Source organism: Purpureocillium takamizusanense, chromosome 1 (assembly GCF_022605165.1).
Source record: "Purpureocillium takamizusanense chromosome 1, complete sequence".
Lineage (NCBI taxonomy): Eukaryota > Fungi > Ascomycota > Sordariomycetes > Hypocreales > Ophiocordycipitaceae > Purpureocillium > Purpureocillium takamizusanense.
Genome location: NC_063068.1, coordinates 1,847,897 through 1,861,533, shown reverse-complemented (window position 1 = coordinate 1,861,533; position 13,637 = coordinate 1,847,897). Strand labels below are relative to the sequence as shown.

Here is a 13,637-nt window from a genome sequence, read left to right as displayed (position 1 = left end):
AAGCGTGCGCCGCGAGCCTGCCTTCAATCGACGGCCCCCAGGATGCCAGACGCCCAAGGTACCGCGCAAGAATCGCCGGTGGATCTATACGGCCGACGGTGCGCTTGCCGACAGCGCGCTTGCGAGGGGGCTGATGCGCTGTAGTTCGAAACCGGGAAGGGCATGGTGAGCGTGGAGATGCTTCCCTCTCAGCGCTGGACCTGGGTGTACGCGACTGGAGGCGGCCTCTGGAATACTCAGGTCCAGCGGCCGGCGCGGTGGGCGGCGTAACGGGGGTGGTGACGAGACAAGGCTCGCCGGCCGACGGGCGTGCTTCCTACGCGCTGCTCTGCTGCTCTCGCGCTGTCCCGTCGGGTTGGCCTGCCATTGCAGGCTAGCGGCCGCACAAATCGAGGTCGAGTATGGTCGAGGTTGCTACGTCGTACCTGGGTATTCCATGCTTCTGCAAAAAATATATGTGGAAAATCGAGGGGCCCAGGTTGTAGTCGTCGCCCTGGTCGCTTGCCGCTCACCATGTCGTTCGGAGAAGATGCGACACAGGTGCGCATTCGAGGACCAAAGGCTTCGTAGTACTTGGTAAAGCAACCTGAAACGGGGATATTCATGAACGGTAGGCGCTGCCGAAAGAGCTACGTAGCTTACACGGGGCAGGGCAGGCAGCATGACACGCCATGACATGGGAAGTGGTAGCTGAGGCGTTGTTGCATTTTGGCTTGCCCCAAGGTGGATCTCGGTGAGCCGGCCCGTGTTCGCCAGAGGATGAAAGAATGCGATTTGATGCGGCATTGATGGCTTCGCTGCTGTCGCTGCCGCCTCGTGGCGGTCAAGATTTGATCCATGGCGGGATGGATGCAAGACCAAGACATGAATCCCTGGACGACGACCCCGGCTGGCTGGCTGACGGATTGCATGCATGCGTGGGTTACTAACTAACTGACTATTACTGCCTCGACTCGGTACAGCAAAGTTGTTTGTATTTCCACGGTAGCAGCAATACCCTGTCGATCTGCAACAAAGCATCCTCGCCTGCTTGCCCTCTCCCTCGCATCTGCTCTCCGACTTTGGCGCAAGCTTCACCACAACCCACGGCACGCGCATTTTCGGTACGTACAAAGTATATACATACTGTACATATGCAAGCAGGCCCGGAGCTCGAGGCATTACATTAGCTCGATACCGATGCCGTTGTTGTTGGTCCGAGCAGCTCTCACGTAAGAGGGCGCATCGTAGGAAAGAAGTGCACTTCGTCAGCAGCCTATCGCGGATGTCCCGACCACCAGCCAAAGGCATGTCGGAGCCCAGGACTCGGCAGCATCGCCGGGCGACGAATCGCAAGACATGCCGTTGCTGACAGAGGCAACTCTGTGTGTGGTCTCTGGAGATGGGTTGCCTGGGGGCGCTCGGGGAAGAAGGCCAACATCGCCTTGCCGTGCTTTGAGGGTGTCTGCGGTTCCATCTCAGCCGTCCGTCCGTCCGTCGCCGATCAGGGTCCATCCGTCTTCTCCGTACTTGGTACGAAGTACGTTAGTTAGTCGACTGTACGGATACTGTCCATTCAAACCCGCCTGATTGCTCTCGGACCCCAACGCCGCACACAGCGAAAACCCCTGGCTCTGCAAAAGCGGCCCTTCCCCCCACGCCGGTCCAGGGCGTCCGAGGCCCGTCGCGCCCGCCTCGATCCAGGGGGGGAGGGTTTGGGGAGTGTTCCGGCACACAGAGAAAACCCCTCCCTTTTCAATTGAGCGGCCAACACTCACACGATGCAGCAAACCAACGGCACGCCATCCGATGGGGTCGTTCCAGAAGAACTGTTTGTTTCGTTCTTTTCGCGGCACTGCCTAATCCAAGTCACGTGCAATATTGGGGCCAGGTGTACAAAGTTCAAAGTACGTACCGCAGTCGCAGACCGTGACTCGTGAGGGTGGGCGAGAAAAGGAAATCCTTGCAAAGTTGGCGGCCCACCATCACCACCACTGACTGCCACCACGCCGATCGGGTGCGGGTGCGGCTCGACAATTCGGGCTCGGCAGTGCGGTCAGCATGTGCAGCCACGGGATCAGACGGAGAGTCAGCGCTGAATGCGCCTGCTTCTGGAACGGGCAAGGAACGGCCGGCCGAAACCGCGCCTCCTCCCGCTGATGACCGGAGGATGAGGTTTTTTTTTTTTTTTTTTTTTTTGTTTTGGATTGCTCTTCAGCTGCTTCATGTCTTCAGCGTCTCAAACAGCGCAGATCGAGTGTTGATGGCCTCTCAACACGGTGAGTGACAATTGGAACCTTGTATGCTTTCAAGGCTTCCTCCCCCCCGTCTCCATTGAAACTCCTCAAAAGCGGGCTCTCTCTCGCATCACCTCGTGCCTCCCCGCACTGTCATCGTCAATGCCAAAAATCGGACCCCCCGTTTGGACCCCTAAAATCCACACGGAGACCCACATGGAATCCGGACGACGGGCGACTCAGATGACGGCCACACCCTCCAGAAACGACACCCAGGCTGCCCCGTCTGGTCTTGGGCCTCCCCTCAACTCCCTCCAGTCCCTCGGACGGCGTACAGTACAGTACAGTCCATCGAGTCCTAGACGCACTGCAGTTGTACCTGGCCAAAGGTCGTTTCAAGTGACGGCCAAGGGCTGGTTTCAGGGACTCTCTACCCGCCGTGGAGACACAATGGCTCAGACTCTGTTCGAGCAGGAAGAAGAAAGCGGTCGGTCCCTCACCGCCGGCCGCCCTTCTTCAATGTCCATGTCCATACCGAAGGGTCTTGCATGGGGCTCCCGGGACGGGGCTCCCGGAAAAGACTCCGAACCATGGCCCAACAGTTCTTCACGTCATGTTGTGCTTACCTACCTTCGTAAATTACTGTTACTCCTCGCAGAACCTTTCTTCCCCTCGGCTTGGGCGGCAAGGCAGTGAGCGAGTGAGGCTGGGTTCGTCGCACGGCATCACGGACATGCGACGAGTCAGCAAAGCCCCCAAGTCTGGTTCCTCGCCGCCGTCACCCGACCTTTCATGTCAGTGCAAACCCAAAAGGACGGGAGGCGTTCCTGGGTAGGCATGGTCAGGGGCCCTGGTTCCACAAGACACTGATGGGTTGCCACTCACCAACAAGTTGCTACAACACCCACCCGCCGCCGCCCTCCGACGCCGGCAGATCCGTCGCAGCCTCACCTGCTCCAGCCAATCATGTAGCCTTGGCGTGCCCGGTGAGCATGCAATCCCCAGATTCCTCTTATCTGTCGGTGAGGTGTCCTGAATTGGAGGGCCAATCGAGCGCGCACCCTAGTCAGGGGCCCGACGTCGGTTCACTCCCAGAGTCAAGTCATTCCCCTGGGGGGGGGGTAACCCCGGCCTTCAAAACCCCATCCCTTCCTCGTTTCTTCTTCTCCGCTGCCTTTTTTATCCTTTTTGCGAATTTATCGTCACCACATGTACCACCTCCAAAGCAGTAAGTAACATAGTAACGTTAGTACGGGCCTTGATCCCTTACAACACCACAAGCCCTGGGGAACGACACATCACACCTCACCGTAGGTGGCATCAACCAACTTCCAAAGGGCCTGAGAAAAAGCGCCGACACCATCCTGCGTATGAGCAGCGGGCACAGGGGTGAATAGAATGCACGGCTACAGTTCCTCCGAAGAGTCAGAAGACCCGCGCCGGCCGCGGATCCAGCCCACCAGCAATGGCAACAGCCAGGACCAGAAGAAGAAGCGCAAGCGCCGCGTTCCGCCGCAACAGTCCATCAACCGCATCTGGAAGAAATTCTCCAACCGCAAATTCCACAAGGCGCTCTCCGTGCTGCCCTTCGACCCCGTCACTCCCAATGCGGCCAGCTCCGACAGGCCAAACGAGCTCCTGAGCGAAGGCTATGAGCGAGCCGTCGAGGAATGTCGCCGAAAGGTCCAGAAGATCGTCAGGGAGTGCAAGCGGGTCAACATGAGATACCGCGACCCGGGTTGGGACTTGGTAAGTACAGACAGAATCCCGCGTACGTTTTGTTGCATGCGCCGCCGTCTGACCAGCCGACAGGATTGGGATCTCAAATATCAAAAGGGCCACTGTCTCAACAGCCTTGGCAGCCAAAAGTTTGAGCTCAACAAGACCACGCTCCTGGGGTCCAGCGATTCTGTCCCCAAAGCCGTAAAGAGGGTGCACGAAATCTTCGAAAAGCCCACCTTCATGAAGGATCTCAACGGTGCCGACGTCAAGCAGGGAGGCCTTGGCGACTGCTGGATCATGGCGGGAATGACCGCCATGGCCAACGTCGAGGAGGGCATCAAGCGCACGTGTGTTGCGCACGACACGAGTAAGTTTCCATGTTTGTTCCCGGGCGCGCGCGGCACCCGTATGCGTATTATGCAAATCATCTTAACCACGGCGCTCCACAGAGATTGGCATCTACGGATTCGTCTTTTACAGAGACGGAGAATGGGTCTACTCAATCATCGACGACAAGCTCTACCTCAAGTCTCCTTGCTGGGACTGCCCTAGCCTGCAACGCGATCTGCTCCAGCAAATTGACCGCGAAGACGTCGAGGCGGTGTACCGCAAGACGTACCAGACGGGCTCCAAGGCCCTTTTCTTCGGCCAGTGCAAGGACCAGAACGAGACCTGGGTCCCTCTCCTGGAAAAGGCCTACGCCAAGGCTCACGGCGACTACGGGTCCCTATCCGGAGGCTGGATCGGCGAAGGGCTCGAGGACCTCTCGGGCGGTGTCACAACCGAGCTCCTCTCGTCCGATATTCTCGACACGGACGAATTCTGGGACAACGAAATGTCAAAGGTCAACCAAGAGTTCCTCTTCGGCTGCTCGACCGGCCTCCTCGAGCATGGGTACGGCCAGCGCGATGGCATCTGCGAGGCACACGCCTACATCGTGTTGGAAGCCCGCACGCTCAAGTCTGGACAGCGCCTGGTGAAGCTGCGCAACCCATGGGGAAAGGTCCGCAAGGGTCTCTGGCAAGGCGCGTGGAGCGACGGTTCCAAGGAGTGGACAACCGATGTCCAAGCCGAGCTCGGGCACACCTTTGGCAGCGACTCCGTCTTCTGGATCTCGTACGAGGATCTAATCGCCAAGTACACCCACTTCGACCGCACACGACTGTTCCGGGATCCCGACTGGCGGTCCTCCCAGAAGTGGGTTGGCGTCGACGTCCCGTGGAAGGCCGAGTATCACGAGAAATTCCACATCTCGCTCACCAAGGACTCGCCGCTGGTCCTCGTCATGTCTCAGCTGGACGGCCGCTACTGGAAGGGACTCCAGGGGCAATACACCTTTCGCCTGCACTTCCGCCTGCACTATCAAGACAGGCTGGGGGCGGAGGACTACATTGTCCGCTCGCACGGCAACTACTTCATGAAGCGCTCTGTCTCCGTCGAGCTCCCGGACATGCCGGCCGGCAACTACGTGGTGTACCTCAAGGTGACGGGCGAGCGGGACGGCGACGCGCCTTCGGTCGAGCAGGTCGTCAAGCGGGAACTCAAGGAGCGCGTCGAGCATCCGAAGTTGGAACAGGTCGGATACGCATACGACCTCGCGCACAGCAAGGCGTGGAACCACATGGAAAAGGTGGCCGCGCTGAGGAAGAAGCGCGATCAGCAGAAGGCATCCGGGCTGCGCCAAAAGGAGCGACGGCATGCGTGGGAGAAGCGTCACCTCCAGCGCAACGTCAACAAGCAGCAGGCCAAGAAGAACGAGGAGAAGAAGCAGCGAGCGAGGGACGCCAGGGAAGAGCGGAAGAGACAGCGGGAGCGCGAAGAGGAGGAGAGCAACAAGGCAGACGAGATCCGTCAGGCCGCGGAACGTCTGAGCCTGACGGAGGCTGATCCCGCCAAGAAGGAGCCAGCAGACGCCGACGAGACCAAAGACGACGACGATCCCAGCGCTGCCGCCTCGGACTCGAGCGGCTCGCCTGTAGAGACCCCAAAGAGCGAAGGCTCCGTCGTCGTCGTTTCGTCGGACAAGAAGCAGGACGTGCCACCAGTCGGCGGTCCGCCACCGCCACCACCACCACCACCAGCCCCGGCGCGGGAAGAGTCAGACAAGGCCAAGCCGGAGCAGTCAGCGAAGCGCGGCGAGGTCGTCGCCAAGGATGAGTCTGACGGAAACTCGTCTGACTCCCCGGTCGAGGACTGGGAGGAGCTCTACAGCAGCGACGACTTCATCCGCAAGCCCCGCACGCAGCCCGTGGGGATCCCGCCTCCCCGCGACGAGTACGACACGGAGGAGGAGAAGATGCCGGACCCGTGGAACGCCGTGTGCATCGTCGGATTCCGCGTCTACTCCAAGGACGCGGGCCTGCAGCTCCGGACCGTCATGGAGGGCGGCGAGCTGCTCGAGGGCGGCATGGGCGAAAAGGGCGAGCTGGACCTCGACAATGCCCAGGCCAACGCCTCCGGCATTCGCTACGACACCGACGACATGACAGCCAGGGGGAGTACCGCCACGGTCTTGGCGGCTCGATAAAAAGGCAAGGCAATGCACGGTGATGCAATAATGCTTTGTCGTATCGAGCAGGTTTTATGATGAGCATTTACGAGACCCAGCGTTGAGAGTCGGCCCTTTTTTCATCTTGGCAACTCTCTTTTTTTTTTTGGTTTTGTGCTTTTGGCTGTTGTTATTGTGTTTGTTTTCACGTTATACGGGCATTGCAATGCGTTATATGAACATCGCATAGAAGATTGACAAGAAGGGCACGATAGACGACGAAACCTACAGTATAGTACATCTCATAGAGTAGATGCCAGACAGACTGCATTGCATAATTTGAGCCTTGGCCTTGAGTATCCTCTTTTGGCTCTTAAGCGCAAGGTTGGCTGGTCGGGCCTCTCGAAACGATGATCGGTCCGTCACCGGAACATGAATGAGCATTTGTCTGTCGCATTCGTTCGCCCTTGGGGGTTTGCACGTTTCCGCGGCCCCATTCATGCCAGCGAGAAGAGGCATGAGGCTTCTTCTTCCTCCCGAAGTAGCGACGAAGAGTCTCAGCGCTGCAATTGACCCTGAGTTCGGGGGTGTCAATTGCTACTGCAGCTTACATGCATCATTCATCAGCAGAGAGAGCCCTCCCCACTCCCACGATGTCGCGTGTCGGTGACAGTCGATGCAATCGCCTTGGCGGCAGGCTTACAGCAAGCCGCCCCTTTTGCCGGCCGGCCAGCTGGCTGCCCGGGATTTGTCTAACAAGGAAGTTGCCGGCCGCGATTGATGGGGGCGCGAAGCCCTGTCAGACTGTGATTCAAGGGGAGGGGTTCTTTTCAGCCTCGACACATTTAGGCTCGTCAGCATTGCTCTCCCTCCTACGCCGCGGCTCCATCCCCTGTAGGCTTTCAGCCAACATGTTCGTTGGGGGCTGTTGTGTCTGACGTCACGCAATGGAATATATTAGTAGTAAGCAAGCCTTTGCCAAGCTTTGGAGGCTCTTTCGCCCTCTACGGCGACGTTTTACACCGTCTTGTCGAGGCTAAGGCCCGGGCTCGGTCTCAAGTCCACATACAAACGTAGTGCTCCCCGAGGCTGAACCCTGGCTCAAGTCCTCCTCTATATGCGGAACCTCGCGTAGATGGACCTATCTTGCCGTTCTGGGGTTCCTTTCCCAGTTCCGTTCTGGCTGCTGACGCGCCCGCCGGCCCTCGACCGGCGCAGGGTTATGCTTATTTGGGCGATACAGTAAATGGACTGTAAGCAGACAATGCAAGGGGGGCGAACACGTTGGTGGGCAGTGCGGACGCAGCAGTAGGGGCATGTGACTTCGCTGTGTCACGGCAGGATTCGCGTGGTCTTGTATACACGAATACGGCATCTTCCGTAGCGGCAGGCGACGTCATCGAACAATGCAGCCCGAAATTGCCGGTCTCATTGACTGAGTGGATGGTGGTGTGAAGGAGATGGCGGAGAGCAGTGTCGGGGATTCGGAGCTCTTGTCTACCCCGATTGTCGCTGTTGGGCGCGGCCTTCGCAATGGCTGAGTGCAGCTGGAGTTGCAGCCCGTCAGCAACTATGCGTTCTGCTGGCCTCCCTCCGGAGCGTGTCTCGACAACATTCGGGTAACAACCTCAACCCGATAAGTCTCTATCCCCGGCAAGCCCCAAATTGAACTCAGCGTCCTCTCTTGTCGTTGCGGAGCCCCAGCGATCAGTCTCAACTGGCGCCCAGCAGCTGTTGAAGAGGACCGAAAGATGACGCTCACAATCCGTAGCAGCATTGTGGACGTTTCCCAAACGCTACCATGGCGTTTACGCGGTAGGCGGCGCACTTTATTTGCCTTTCTCCCCATCAGGGCAGCGCGGCAGAGAGAGTCTGGCTTTCTAGCCCAGCTCGACACCTCGCCAAGTTAGGCGCAGACGAGGTTAAACGAAAGCGAAGACCCGAACTGCACCACCTACCTAGTCGGTGCCTAGTCGGAAGATGCTGTGGGTGGACGTGGCGCGCCCCGAGGCGTGTGTCTTTGCCTGTGGTGGAACGTAAATGGAAAGTGGATAAGCATGAGTGACAGTCGCAAGTTAGTTCTTAGTACATGTAGGTGGTGGGTGCGACTTGGAAGGCAAGGGAATGGCTCACGGGAATAGCAGCTCATATCGAAGTGCAAGTCCTTGGAGGATTCAAGGCCCCGAAACTCCGAACATCCACCACAGCGCCAAAAGAAAAAAAAGTGCTCTCAACAGGGGGGGAGCGCTGTTGTGTGTGCTCCATAACCCGTAGGCCATTCATAGTGAAAGCCGCTTGCGCGAACCGACAGGGAACCCGTGGCTTGCAGGGTTAAGGGTCGGAGAGGGGGCCCGCGCCCGCAAGTCCGGCTTTCACATAATCACCGCTTCAGACCCTGTCGCCCAGGCATGGAAACCGGACCACGTTCTCCGATCTTGAATCTGAATCTTGGCTGCGAGACATCGTCGAGTGGTCTTCAAGATCCAGTCCGGCAACCTCGACGTCACGCCTCACCGCGTCGCTCTCGTCCTGCACGACTCGAATGCGCAGCTGAAAACAACGAGTCGCCGTATTAGCGGTAGCGGGACTTCGGTCACAGCAGAAGCAGCCGCAGAACGTCATCGGGCGACTACACTGTCTGACATCGAGTGCGGGTTGCACATCCGTTGGTACCACCGACATGAGGAAACAGGATGTCTGGAAGAAAACGCGCCAAGCATGTGGTTGACAAAGCGGCGGCTCGGTGCCGCTTGGAGTACCCGAGGCGCAGCAGCGGTCATGAGGCTAAGAGCAGCTTCGAGCAAGACCGCTGCGGGCTCCCTTTGATCGCAAGCCTACTGCGATATATCGACGAGAGGAGCTACCAAAGAGCCCGGCTCGCCGGCCAGGAACCGAGCGCCTCTATCATCGTCTGTCCCGGGACCGTCATCGTCGAGTACAACGACGACGGGATTCGAGAGGGGGACGTCGACTCACTGTGCGGCTTTGAAGGCCAAGAGGAGGAGGAGCAGGAGGATGCCACGGCAGAGCTGCCTCCATCAGGGAGGGGGATCCGCATGCGCGCGCCGTCGCCCTTCTTTGCTCACGCGCGCCAAGTCTCCCTGCAGTCTGGCGATTACGCATTCTCCTTTAGGCCATGGCCGCTCGAGCCGCCCCAGGCGATCGACGGGGACGGCACGGGGCCCGTTTGGGAAGGGGAGGAGAAAGAGGAGAGATCCGGTAATCGAAGCCTGCCAGCGCATGGCGGCGACGTGACAAGAGTGACGCTCTTACTGCGTGAGGACGGCGGGATCCGTCACGCTAACCCGCCGTCATCAGAAGATACGAGCTTGGGGAGGCAGGTCGAGCTCCTCGAGCCGAATCACCTACTCTTCATGAGACAGATCCGTCGAATGCGCATCGTCTTTGTGCTAGAGGACCAGACGCCGCTATCAGAGCGCATGTTTAGCGTCGATGCCCTCGATGAGCACCTTCACGCCGTGACCGCCACTCAACGGACCTCGGACGGACTAGCAACACATAAATCTCGATATTTCGTCGTCAGGACTCCGCTCCAAGGCACCACCGCAACCGCCGTTACCACCGCCACTAGTTGTCGAGACAGCAGCCGCCCAGCTGACTGTTCTGAGGTCGTACTTGGCTTTCCCCTTGATGCAGGCTGGGTCCCAGCTGTGGAGTCGCAGTCGCAGCAGCAAGTATACCGCTTCTTCCCCTTGGGGAACGGGGGTTTCAAGGTGCGTATGTGTTCCGGCGGCCGTTAGGCTCACACCAACGGGAGACCGGACACTGGGCCACCACGCCGCCCGCCCCTCCCTGGCCCAGCGATCTACTGCTCCCCACTGACACACGACCATGGGCCTGCAGTTTCTGTTGCAGTGCGACCTGCTCACGGAAGTGATATTGTTCCATCCAGACCACGGGCCCGGGCTGTTGGACCGCATCGCCCGAGCCTTCGTCCATGCTTCGACGCTCCTGCAACAGAATTCGACGCTTGCCTACGTCTGGCCCAAATACATTCCCTCACAGGACTATGTCACGGGAGAACCGTGGGTTGGCTTGGCCGGCAGGATAAACGAGCATCTCGCGAACCCCGTGGGGCGGATGCGTGCGAAGGTCTTGTCCGGGGGAGGCGAGTCTATGGCGTCGACGGCGCTGGAGCGGTGCAAGAGGGAGCTCATGTTTCTGTATCTGACAAACAGGCAGCGATCCGTCCGAGAAGATTCCCAAAACATCACTGTTCTCGATCAGAATTTGGACCCCGTCCGGCCCGCGGATCAGGATGTATACCTTCCAGGGAGGTCCCGCTATAGCCCTGAAGATCTCTTCCGCCCCGTCACAGCTGGGGATGGATCACGAGAAGGCGCACCGGGCTTCGAGGCATCCTTTCTCCACCCAGAAATCTTCAACAATGGGCCAGAACGTCCTGATGCCTCCCATCCCGCGTGGGAACAGTGGCTCACCAACACCGTGGGCATCCGCGCGCGGATCCGGCTCATCTCCCGTGCCGGCGACTCCCCGAGTGCAGCATTTGCATACGTCGCCAAATATCGCCATGACGGACTTCTTGATATCCTCGAGCAGTGTTGGCGTGACGAAGGCGGGCTCATTATTGCCAGCCCTCAGCTGCTCAACTGTGTCAAGCAGGTCCCGGTGCCTTGTCTCTCTGGTTTCCTCCACCCGCTGTGGGAGACGTACCTGCCGCTCGAGGACCTGCAAAGGCGTTGCTTGCAGTTCATAGAGCCGCACGAAGCATTCCCCTTTGTCGATCTTGGTGGCCAAACGTCGGCGGGCGACCTGGCCAACAAGTGGTCCTTTCTATACACGCATCTCGGCGTTTCGCGCAATAACGATCTGGGCTTTCTCCTCGACATCTTAAGCTACGTCCAATTGGCTAACTTAAACGGCATGTCGGCTTCGCGTTGCCGCAGCGTGATTCGTTTGTACTGCGAGCTGGAGAGACGTTGTGCCGAATCCATGGAGCCGGACTCTCTACGCGACATCTGCCGGTAGGCCCGGACCGCCAGCCCTTTATATCGTCGCAGGCTGACCTCCAGATAAGAGCATACGTTGAGGATATCCAGGGAATCATGATTCCGCCCGACTGTGGCGCGACGTCGACCTGGACAGACGCCAAGCACTGCGTCTGGGGCCCGCCGTCGCTGCAACTAATGTCTCGGTACCAACTGAGCCACATGTACGAGCACGCACTGCAGCTGAGCCGTGCCGAACTCGACGCCCTTTCCTCCTTCTTTCGAGTGACCCTGGGCGTGCGATGCGTTGGCTTGCAGGATCTGGCATCGGAGCTGGCAGCGCTGCGGGACGCGGGATGTAGGGACCTGGCCCGCGTGGGGCGCATCTACGAGTGCTTGAGCGTGCTCTTGACCCCCGAGATGGAACAAGAGACGAGGTACGTGATGGAGACGGTTTTTTTGTTCTTTTGCTTCAGCCTGAGTCAGAAAGAGGGACCGTGCTTTGGCTGTGGCAGAAAAGGGACGATGCTGGCTGACTGTCCACATCACTTACACGCTGCAGACAACTTTTCGAATCCGATCCTCTTACCCTAGTTGCGCCTAACGGCGAACCGAGATGGCTCCGGACGTCACAATGCGTGTGGGCTAACCCGATCGGCATTGACGATCGCCCTGCCGTGGGTGTGCACTACGGGCCGCTCGAGAGCCTGTTTGTCCGAACGTTGGGCGTGGGCTTACTCACGATAGACATGGTCTACAAGCAGCTGCTTGGGGTGGAGAACCACAAACCTCCCTTTGCGGAACTGAAGAGCGGGTTGTGGTTGTTGAGCTCCTTGTTGGAGATGGCCGGCCCAAGCAGCTGGCCCGACGCCACGCCGCTCCTCCAAAAACCCATTTTCCCGGTGAGACGCCCCGACGGGGGCACCGTGGCCGTTTCCGCAGATACGGACTTTGCCATCGTCGACCGCAAGTTTCTAGGGCAGCACTTCGCTTCGCAGGTGAAGCTGCTGGACTTTTCGCTCGAGGAGGTGACGCTGTTGAAGCCTCTTTTCACCTGGGCGGGCTTCGACCAGAGATACCTCTCGGTGTGTGTCTCGAGCATGTCCTTCCTGGGAAGCGATGCCACGCAGTACCCGATATCGTCGCTGAGTCGTGACCTGTGCCACAAGGCTCATGTCTTGGTGCGGTACGCCGGGCTCCTCACCCCATGTCCTCAAGTAGGGTGCTGACGTGACGATACAGCATCGCTGCCGCGTTTGGTAGCCCCAAATACAAGCGTGCCGGGCCCCAGTTGTATGAGTTTCTGCGCGGGACAAAAGTGGTCGAGACCAATGCCATTTGTTCTGCGCTGAGCATCACACAAGAAGGGCGAACGGTTGACTCGCAGATTGTTCACTCACAGCCATTGCACCTGGCCGAGGAGCCCGGGGGTCTGCGAATCTACGTCCCACGCGACAAGACGGCACAGGATGTTTGCTTTGCGACGGTGCTGCCACGGCGGCTGGCCCAGTGGCTGATGCAAGACCTGCTGGCAGAGGCTGCGGCACCAACGCCAGTAGACGCCAATCTCGTGGCCATCCTGGGCAGCGTTTTGAGCGTGGAGATGCCAGTCGTCGAAGCTATCCTCGAGCATGAGGGCATTGGCCAGCTGCATATACCCGTGATTGCCCACACGACAGCAGCTAGTCGAGGAGAGAGTTCGGTCATGCAGCGGGCGCCATCGGGAGGCGATGGCAGCCGCCGAGTTGCCGCGCCACCAACGCCGTCATCATCCAGTATTGCCAGCCCAACACAACTTGCAGAAGCGCCTCCGCGGCGGGGGTAAAGCTCTTTTTTAGACGAAGGTGTTGCACGGCCTGGTGTTGCGGCAGATCAGCTTTGCCTGGCTGACCGAGGTGATTGACTGGCAAAAGGACCACGAAAAGGTCGATGCGAACAGTGTGCAGGAACTAGAACGGGTGCCAATCGATGATCATATCCCCATCGGGACGCTATTCGGGCACTCGGAGCCGCGCCGAGTCGCAGCCAGCCGTCTCGAGTTCATAAGGACAGCTGTAATAAATAGACGGGGGAGAAAGGATGGTGTGCATGAAGGTTCAATGCCTGCCAAGAATGGAAATGAATGCATTGCCTCTTTTGGCCGGCCGTCACCTGACCAGCCATGTGGCTGTGGCGGCGGGCGGGCTCTGGTACTGACTCGGGTGGTGATGACGTGCGGGCCTTATCGCAGCTCTCACTCGC

At 58.9% G+C, this 13,637-nt stretch overlaps 2 protein-coding genes across 7 annotated transcripts; both read left to right on the top strand.

Annotated features, from left to right (window-relative positions):
- Positions 1 to 2,496: 2,496 nt before the first annotated feature.
- On the top strand, positions 2,497 to 6,826 carry JDV02_000614 (uncharacterized protein). Its single transcript, XM_047981445.1, has 3 exons — positions 2,497 to 3,965; positions 4,029 to 4,305; positions 4,388 to 6,826. Exons 1-3 carry the CDS (start codon positions 3,615 to 3,617, stop codon positions 6,463 to 6,465), a joined length of 2,706 nt encoding a protein of 901 aa, XP_047837405.1. The 5' UTR covers positions 2,497 to 3,614; the 3' UTR covers positions 6,466 to 6,826.
- Positions 6,827 to 8,739: 1,913 nt separating this feature from the next.
- On the top strand, positions 8,740 to 13,600 carry JDV02_000613 (uncharacterized protein). Of its 6 annotated transcripts, XM_047981439.1 has the most exons (5): positions 8,740 to 10,160; positions 10,291 to 11,432; positions 11,486 to 11,833; positions 11,959 to 12,582; positions 12,639 to 13,600. In XM_047981439.1, the coding sequence occupies exons 1-5, from the start codon at positions 9,120 to 9,122 to the stop codon at positions 13,219 to 13,221; spliced, it is 3,738 nt and encodes a 1,245-aa protein (XP_047837399.1). In that variant the 5' UTR covers positions 8,740 to 9,119; the 3' UTR covers positions 13,222 to 13,600. The 6 variants fall into 6 exon arrangements, with proteins under 6 accessions (XP_047837399.1, XP_047837403.1, XP_047837402.1 ...); XM_047981443.1 differs by having other exon boundaries at positions 11,959 to 13,600; XM_047981442.1 differs by having other exon boundaries at positions 11,486 to 12,582.
- The last annotated feature ends 37 nt before the right edge of the window (positions 13,601 to 13,637 follow it).